The sequence below is a fragment of the Populus euphratica genome, unplaced genomic scaffold (assembly GCF_000495115.2).
Source record: "Populus euphratica unplaced genomic scaffold, PopEup_1.0 scaffold94.1, whole genome shotgun sequence".
In the NCBI taxonomy this organism is placed as follows: Eukaryota; Viridiplantae; Streptophyta; class Magnoliopsida; order Malpighiales; family Salicaceae; genus Populus; species Populus euphratica.
In genome coordinates this window covers 80,052-90,152 of record NW_011499977.1, presented here as the reverse complement: position 1 = coordinate 90,152, position 10,101 = coordinate 80,052, and the positions used below count along the sequence as shown (strand labels likewise).

Below are 10,101 nucleotides of genomic sequence, written 5' to 3'. Positions count from 1 at the left end.
GAGATTGTGGTAGCGATATAAAGTGTTTTTCACTTAGAAATATGTTAAAATGAAGTTTTTTTATTTTAAAAAAATTATTTTTTATATCAGCATATGAAAAAATCTGAAAATATGAAAAAAAAATATTTTAAGCAAAAAAATAAAATTTAAAATTTTTAGGAAAATGGTTTGCACCACATTCCCAAACATGCTCGTAGTAGCTTACTATTTATTCGACCCACACTATATTGCAGGTCAAATCATTTTTTTTAACTATAAAAAATATAAAGATGCTAGGAAGCCTAAAATTGGATTTATATTAAGCGATACAATTTTAAAATATTAAGATGGTGACATAGTGGATCCACCCAAACTAATATGGGACTCAAGTCATGAGATTGTGATATAATGCAAAAATAAAAATAGGGAGCTCAATTTTAATTAATTAAATATTAAATGACAAAAATTAAAAAAATATTAAATTAAAAAAACCCAAAATAAACTACTCTAGTAAACCTAGGAAAATATCAAACCATGACTAGGATCATGAAAGAAAAATAACATAAAGGTTAGTTCCTATTAAACTAATTTTTGAAGTATAGATTTGAAAGAAAAATCAATTTTTTTTTTAAAAAAGAAGAAAACTAGAGTTAACCTAAGTTAACCTGAAGAATTCACATATTAAATCATTAGACTAAGATAACTTCATAGAAAAAATAGGCTTTAAAGAAAAATAAGCAAAAAAAACATATTTATCCTACCATAATATAAAAAAATAATTGATGTAAGATTTTTCTTTAAAAATAAATTTTTTATTTTGATTTTATTTAAATGAAGTTAAACAAACTTAAATAAAAAAAAAAAGAAGCCTAGGAGTTTGGGCCTAATGGACTCTTAAATAAAAAAGAGAAGCCTAGGAGTTTGGGCCTAATGGACCAATTCCTAGGCTGAAAGCAAGGTTAGGATCGTGTACCTGCTTATTTATTTATACATTCTTACTTGGTTGGGTGGACAATGCATCGTCTACCTAACCATCTTTATATATATATATATACATATAAACGATGCAAATGACATGTTGTTTGCATCTCTAATTTTTTACTGTCTTAAGTTGCTGAAAAATCAAGGTTTTCAACTATTTATTTTTGTTTTTTGTTTTTTTCAAAAACACTTACAAAACAACTTAGAGACCCACGTAAACTTTTTAATACCCTAAAACAAGCAAAATATCGGTCCAAAAATGAAAAATTAACCCAAAACCCAAAAATTTCTCGATGTCAGATCTACTTTTTTTAGGAAATTTAAAGGTGAAAAAACACCCAAGTAAAACTTCCCTCATCTAATGGAACATGTGAACACCTAATTTATTTGTAGGTTTTCAAACCTTTGTTTTTGGTTTTTTCCAAAAACACTTACAAAACAACTTAGAGACCCACATAAACTTTTTAATACCTTAAAACAATCAAAATATCGGTCCAAAAATGAAAAATTAACCCAAAACCCAAAAATTTCTTGATGTCAGATCTACTTTTTTAGAAAATTTTAAGGTGAAAAAAAACCCAAGTAAAACTTCCCTTATCTAATGGAATATGTGAACACCCGATTTATTTATGGGTAGAATCGATGCCAACAAAGACCTTTTCTTTTATCGCTAGAATTCAACCAACCTTTCTCTCACTTCTCTCTAACTAGGGATTAAAAAATAAAAATAGAATTAAATTTTTGTACCAAAATTAAATCTATGAAATTTCAAGGGACTAAAATGGTATTATTTGAAAAGTAGCAAGACAAAAATGGAATGTTTTCATAAACTTTGACACCACAACTTATTTTACCGTTTTTTTTCACTTAAGTCCTTTGCCTTTCGATTTTTTTCTTCCTTTATAAGCTCTTTGAAACACTTGGAATTGAATTCAATTCCAGGGTTAAATCAATTCATTGATTCTGAATCCTTTTGACGGTATTTATTTGGATTCCAAATGGAATTCATTTGCTAAAAAATAACAAATAAACAAATTGGGAGACACCTTCTAATTTGCAATAGTAATTCCATTGGAATTGACATTAAAAATAATATTCTAATTAATAACACAAACTCTATTTTTTTTTTAAAAAACCCACCATCTTTTTTTTCTCCTTTAACCCTCACTAGATGCTATCATTGTTTTGGTTTCAAGTATTGCCATACTTGATGAAGTGTGCACCCGCAAAAGCCATTGGGGTGAAGACAATTCAGATTCATTTTTTAGAGACCAAACAAGATGGGATGGAAGAAACATTGGGTTATGAACTATAAAGGTGCACATTTCATTTGCCTTCTTTTCTTTTTGTTTAAGGTTTTTGTGGCTTGATTATAAAGTCTAGCAAATGCTAGTTTGCTAAATTAGAATTTTGGATAGATTTAAGGAATGCTAAGATGAAAAATTTTTGAACAGCTACTTTTACTAGCATTACTTTGTATATATTATCAGTTGACATTTATAATAAAATATAAATTAATTTTCTAGTTTTTAGAATTATATATTTTTGAATTTATATCTCATAATAAGTAAGAAAGTTTTCTAATGATCTTCTTCTTCCGCACTCTCTTCACAATTGTCACCTTACACTTTTTCTCTTATCAAAATCTTCAAAACCATACTTGAATGATAGTGAGACTTGTTTGACATATACATATTAGGTGAGTTATTGAGCTTTATTTTTTTTAATTGTAACATTAATATTAATTTATATGTTTTTGCTTAAAATATTATAGTTAAGAAAAGTGAAAGATTAATAAAGCTAGGAAGAATGATGGGAAACTTAGAGAAAAAACCAAGAATACAATAATTTTGCAGGCGTCGACACTAATTCCAGACCCAAAACTAGATTGTAGAATTAAAAAGGCTATTTCAACAAGGTTTTTTTAAAAAAGATGGGGTTGGTGATCATAATTATTCTCATGGATATTTAGATTTGATTTTAAGTTCCTTGGTTATTTAAACAAACTATTTTGAGACTCTAATTTTATTTGATTGTCATCGAAAAAATCAAGTGTAAAAAGTTAAAGGCAGAACTTGTAGATATATACATGTATTGTAGAAGCAATTGCATCAAAAAATTTCCACGTGCTTAAATTTGTTTTTCTTTATGATGAATGTATGATTTGAAGTTTGAAGTTTGTTACTTGAAACTTCCACTTGTATTGTATGTCTTGCACTTAGTTTACTATTAATACTCTCAAATCTTTTTTTTTTCAAGATCATTGATGCAACAATAACCTTTCAACCTTTTTTCTTATATGCAAGAAAATTCAAGGTGTTATATAAGCAATTGCATAAAGACTTTCCATATGCTTAAATTTTTTTCTTCTTTATTTTTAATGAGGAATGTATGATTTCAAGTTTGAAGTTTGTTACTTGAAACTTTCATTGTATTGTATGCTCCTGCAATCAATCTACTATTAATATTTTTGAATCTTTTTTTTTTCAAGATCACTAATGCAACAGCAACCTTTCAACCTTTTCTCTTATATGTAAGAGAAATTCAAGGTGCTATGGAAGTAATTGCATAAAAAAATTTAAGTAAAAAAATTTAATGAGCTTAAATTTTCTTTTATTTATGATAAATGTATGTTTTCAAGTTTGAAGTTTGTTGCTTGAAACTTTTACTTGTATTGTATGTTCCTATACTCAATCTACTATAAAATATTCTTAAATTCTTTTTCTTAAGATTATGGATGCAACAATGACCTTTCAACCTTTTTTCTAATATGCAAGGAAATTCAAAGTTATCTAATATTTGGATACTAAATCTAAATTAAAAAATTAATATAAAGGTAGCAGAAATATTACAAGGATAGTAGTAAAAAAGTGGTAAATATAAGGGCTTTGCAACAAAAAGCAATGTTATATATATAGCAAAAAGAAATGATTTAAGGGCAAAATAATCAAGATTTCTAATCCAATTTATTTCCACAAGTATTCCAAATAGTATAATTGAATTCAATTCTATAGTTTAATATTTTATTCTAAATATAGAAATTATGACAAGTTATTAATTGAATTCAATCACATTTAGAATTGAATTCCACTTGTGATAAATATATTGTTAATAATTAAACTTAAATTGACTTAAATCTTGTTTTGAAAAGGTGAAATTTAAGGCCAATTTTATCTTAAATTAGCTTTAAATAAAAAAAAACACACACTTATAATGTATTTACAAGAAGGCAGCACCTTTAGTGTTTGTTAATAAAACAACAACAATAATAATAAAAATAATAATAGATTATGTTATTGTGGATTACCAGGGTACCACTCCATTCATTAATTATTTCTACAAATAAGAAGAATTGCTCTTCTTCTTTTTCTCATTCTCCTCCAAATCTATCTATCTATCTCTTAAATTATTAAAGCTTATAAAAATGATGGGAAATTTAGAGAAATTATCAAAAATACAACAAGTATCTAGTATTTGTAGGCATCAACACTACCTCAAAATCTAAAACCAGATTCTAAAATTAGAAAAGCTATTTCAACAAGGTTTTTTAAAAAGATATGAGATTTGTAATCATAATTATTCTCGTGACCATGTAGGTTTAATTTCATATTCTTTAGTTTTTTACACAAACTCTTTTAAGGATTTAATCTTATTTATATTGAAAAAATCAAGTGTAAAACTTGAATGCAGAACTTGTAGATATATACATGTGCTATAGAAGCAATTGCATCAAAAAAATCTTTTATGTGCTTAGATATCCTTTTCTTCGTTATGAATGGATAATTTCAAATTTAGTTTTTGTTACTTGAAAACTTTACTTGCATTATATACTTCTGCACCCAGCCTGTTATTAATGTTCTTGAATTTTTTTTTTCAAGATCACTATTGCAACAACAATTTTTTTATCTTTTCATTGATATGCAATAAAATTTAAGGTGATCCAACATTCAGATACTAAATCTAAGTTACAAAATTAATATGAAAATAATAAAAATATTACAAGGATAATAGTTAATATATAAAAAAATATAAGGGTTCTTGTAACAAAAAAAATTATTTTTAACAAAAAATATTTTAAATCCAATACAGTCAAATTGTAAATTTAACTTATTTATATAAATATTCCAACAATTATATAGTTTAATATTTTATTTAAAATATAAAAATTATAATAGATTATCAATTAAATTTAATCACATATAAAATTAAATTCAATTCTACGAATAATTTAGTTGTAACCATCTATTAACAATTTAACTTAATTAAGGCCAATTTTGTCTAAAATTAACTTTAAATAAAATAAAACAAAAAAAAACACTCATAGTGTGTCCGCAGGAAGGGGAACGACGTTTAGTGTTTGTTAATAATAATAATACGTTAGGTAATCGTGGACCACCGGGGGTCCACCTCATTCATTCCTTATTTCTGCAAATAGGTACGTCTGGTCTTCTGCTTCCTCCACCTCCTCCAAATCTATCTCACAGATTGCCACTTCAATACAAAACAATAAAATGGAGCAGCACCAAACCATGATCAGTATCCCTGCACAAGTAATCTTCCAACTCTTTCTATCTTTGTTTTTTGTTGGATTGGATTACGAATTGATTATAAATTGATTTATACACGCTACTGATATGTTTCTTGGTGTTGTTGATGGGAAATTGCAGGAGCGTCTGCTGGGTGCCATATTGGGGGCTGCACTTACGGGTTTCCTTGTTTTTGAGCTACGAAAAAGCATCTATCAACCCATTTCACCTAAAAACAAGGAAAGATGAAACCCTGTCTATCTGTCTATCTATTTCTTTATCTATTTTTCAGCGAATAGGTTACATTTGCAAAAAAGCGAGAGAGTTACCTAAGGCTAAGAGTAGAAGAGGTTAGGCATGCAATTTCTTATTATAAGACCACCCTCTAGATTTGTCTGATGCTGATATCACAAAGTTGCTTGCTTGGTAATACAATACCAAAGCCAAAAGGAGACTTCCGATTGGATTGGATTACAGAATGTTTCTTTCAATGAAACTTGTAGCAAGTAGTCGATAAGTGAGATCGTAATGATCTGTTACAACTGCATTTCTATTATAAAACATATTGTTGTGATCAAAATTCTGAGTTTCAGTTTTATGATGCACAAGACTTGTAATATGGTGTCGTTTGTTTGATACTTCAGTGCGCTGCTGGGCGGCCAAGGATTGTTTTTACTCATTTAGATACAGGATGGATATTGTATGACCTAATAAGATAACTATGCTTCTGTGTGTATGGTGTTTCGCTCCTTGTCAAGTGAGATACTGGGAGATTCAGGTTGTTGACATTAAAATCTAGCCTTTATGCTACATGTGGTGTTTGAAAGCATTTATACTTCCTCTTTCATCATCAATAGACACCATTTGTACGCATAGCCATTTATTCAACATGTTTTCTCGACCATCTTTCTTTAGCTCATGCTACAATACACTTGTCATTTGACAGGTTTTTACTTAACTTCCGTGTTTGGAAATTTCACTAGAGTAGAGGTCTGTGCTTTCATATGTTTCAAACTGGCATGTACAATATGCTTTCATTTCTGTTGTGTCTTCCTTCTCATGAAAGTGGAAAACTATTGACCATTAACTACATTAGCTATCATAAATGCTCAATTCAACTAGATTTTCTTTGACAAGTCAAACCTTTGTGTTCATGAACTTGTAATTGTCTTAACTTTGAATTTCTGACAGTTGAGAGAGCCTATATTTGGCAAGCAATTTTTTTCATAGTTCAAACTTCTTTGGAACAAAGCTGTGGACCAAGCACCCGTGGTTGCTTCTCTTAATTCATGTAGGCAATAGAACTTCGGATTAGTTTTGTTTCTATCAGTTGAACATTTCTATCAAGTTTTGTGCCATGTACATGCAAGATTTCTAAGTCATTTTATGGGACTTGAACTGAGATGGGCTATGATTGAAAGTCAAGTAATATCTTACCTGCACTTGGAGTATTTTGGAATTTATAAAAACCTGTATGACATAGCTTATTTTCTGTTTATCTTCTTTGTTATCTGAACCATCTGATTTGCTCTAGGATCTTAACCTAAGTCCTTTATGATCATTTTTCATATTGATTTCATTCATTGTTATATATCAAGTTCCTAACAGATACATAGGGAGTCGTATGATCTTTAGTTGGCCTTTTTTAGAACTAGTTTTTAATATCAAAGTCCGCCAGATTTTGTTTTTAGACCTTGGCCGAACGGTAAAACCTTTCCCAATCGCACCCCATTCAGCTTCAAAATCTGGATGTCCCTTAATATGGGAGGCCACAGGAGCAAATCTAGTACTTCTCCATAAGATCTAGTTTCATAGGAATTACTCTTATCTCTCAGCTTAGATCTAGCCTCATGTTATATCATTTAAGTGAATCATTCATTGTGATAAATATTTCAAATTTGATAGAACTGCTTTCCTAGTTCTGTTCTTGGCAGTGGATCTACAAGACGCCATGGCTGTGAATTCACAGAATCTGTTCTTAGAGACTTCACTTCCAATAATTTAAGCTTTACACTGAATAGCCACATGTGTCCCAGAGCTTTCTCTACACAAATAGAGCTAATAAATATTTTAAATTACAAATTATAGGATTCTGCATTCTTTCTCACGACGAACTGGGTATCATGTGTTTATGTAGCTGGGTTTCCTCCCAAAAAAACTTTTATGCAGTCCTAGTAACTTATTACACCTAAATGGATCTTTATATTCTGCAAAGAAATGTAGCAGGTAACGGTGCTATATAGACATAATGGTTCTTGAATTATAATGCTGAACCAGTCTCTTCATCACAAATAAATGAAAGAAGCCAAATGCTTGTGATAGTTCATGTCCCCCAAAATGAGTTGTTCATCAGATCAGCTGTTTCACATCTATTTCTATTCTAGCAAATGTTTAGTACATGGCAATGAAACTTGATGCAATATAATTAAAACATAGAATTGTTAGTGCTTGTTTTCTTTCCTTCTCTTTTTAATTTTTAAATTATATAGAAATTGTTAGCTTATATGTGGGTAACCTTGTTTAACCATTAGGAGGAATGATCAATAGGGAGATCTTAAGTTTTTTTTTATTCGACTCTGGATGGGAACAGATCTATGAACATTATAAGTAACCATTCCTGTGGGCTGTGGTTTCATGATTTTTATTTTTTTTTGGCTATCCCAGTGGTTGTGATAGCAGTATACTTTGTTTTCTTTAAGGTGTTTACATGGTTTCCTTCGTGCTTTAGTGTAATCTGAATTGCTTCTCTCCAATCTAACAGTGTTCACTTCTGGATCCTGTGGGTGCGCACCTTTTTACAGCTAGATTGGATGTTTATCTTCCTAACACTACTAATATGCTCTGAATTTGGAAAAGAAAAGGAACATTTTTTGTTTATATATTCTAAAAGACTGAAATGATGAACAACCTGATGAGTAGTCATAATTGTAAAATACCACGCAATACTAACTAATGACACTAAATATACTCGATGCCCAAAATCCAAGAGAGACAGAGCAGTATCAGAGGGAGTTGGTAATAGTAATTTAGACTTATTGGATGACCACATCAAGCATTAGTTTGAACAGAATTGGCTCGATTTAAGTTGGCTTTGCGTGTGACCATTACATGGTAGACACCCATTGTCAAAAGCACTGCAAATGCCACACCAAGTACAATGCCAGCAATTCCACCAGCTCTCAGTCGATTCCCTCCTTTCTGGGATGTTGATATTTCACTTTCTTGTGCTTGATCAGTAGCCTCTAATTGAGCTGCAAGAGGCAATGGTGAGCAACTAAATGAAGGAGCACATGGGCTCTTGACATTCGGTTCCTGTGTTTTGGGATGGAAGAATTCAACTGCAGATGGTGAGAAAGCCACGGGGTTCTCATGAACAAGGCCATGAGGAGCTCTCCCTTGTGCTCCCGCTCCCGTGAAGAATACAAGGGTTAAAGAGGAGGAGAGGAAGAGAAAGAAAGAAGGTATGAGAGCCATTCTGTCTTGTTTTGTTTGCTTTGAGTATCCAATTCTGAGTAGAAAGTGAAGTATTTCTAGCCCGTAGTTGAGTAGTGTGCTTTGAACTGACATTTATAAGGTCGTGTTGTGAGGGGGGGTTGTTGCTTGGTATTGAATTATCAGTGATAGAGACTAATGCTAGAAAGGAGGGAACAAAATGATTTCTGATTATTCCAAACATTTTTTCTTTCCATTTCATCTATTGTTAATGAATTTGTCAAAAATTCATGTTTCTTCTGGCTTTACTTAGTGCCTTTTAATACGAGGAAGTCAAGAGAGTAGGAAAGGGAAAGGGAAATCAATTTATTTAATACTCATGCGATCATCACATGTAAACCTGTTTAATTACTACAAGTAATGACAACCCAGTACACGCATTATATGAACATAAAGACTTGTTATTTAATCATCCTATAAATTTGTCAAGGTTTTTTTTTTTTTTTCCCTTTTTTTGTGTTTTGTTGCTTGAGTGCTGAAAAGGTGAGGATAATGGAAACATGGGGTCTTTCTTAGCTTGGAGGATCAGCAAAGGCTAAGGCTACAAGCATGCATTTGATGTTGAGTAAGAACTAATAATAACAGTAGCCGGTGTCACCTGCCCTTAACATTATTGCAGAGGACGGTGAGCATAATATTATTGCAGAGGACGGTGAGCATGCTAGGGCTTAAATCAATGCTCTCTCTCTCTCTCTCTCTCTCTCTCTCCCCCCCACCTAAATTAGGTCATGACCATTCATGCTTTTTATTCCTTGGTATTATATCCTATCTGCAAATTCCATTCCCCCCCCCCCCCCCCCCCCCCCCCCCCCCCCCCCCATCACATCTCGTGGGGGTGATCGTGACGCCTGTCATCTCCCTCCCTCCCACCCAACTTGCACCCCCCTGCAATAAACCAATATAAATAAAACAGGCCCATTTACCATCTGCACAAGATCCTTGTTCCCCTTTCAAATTAGCTGCTTCAGTGTCTTGTCTGAAAAATATTCAGTATAAACTTTTATTTTTATAGCTTTTTAAGCTTTTCGTTTAAAAAAAATATTAAATTGATTATTTTAGGTGGTTTTGAATAGTTTTAATATGCTAATGCAAAAATTAAAAAAAAACCTGAAAAATATTATTT

The 10,101-nt window shown here is 31.0% G+C and overlaps 1 protein-coding gene across 1 annotated transcript; it reads right to left on the bottom strand.

Annotated features, from left to right (window-relative positions):
- Positions 1-8,534: 8,534 nt before the first annotated feature.
- Positions 8,535-8,960, bottom strand: LOC105139611 (uncharacterized). The gene has a single exon (XM_011046110.1). It carries the CDS (start codon positions 8,958-8,960, stop codon positions 8,535-8,537), a length of 426 nt encoding a protein of 141 aa, XP_011044412.1.
- Between the last annotated feature and the right edge of the window lie 1,141 nt (positions 8,961-10,101).

Excerpts from the sequence above, each read along its gene's own strand:
- LOC105139611 (XM_011046110.1), bottom strand. The coding sequence starts at position 8,960 with ATGGCTCTCATACCTTCTTTCTTTCTCTTCCTCTCCTCCTCTTTAACC.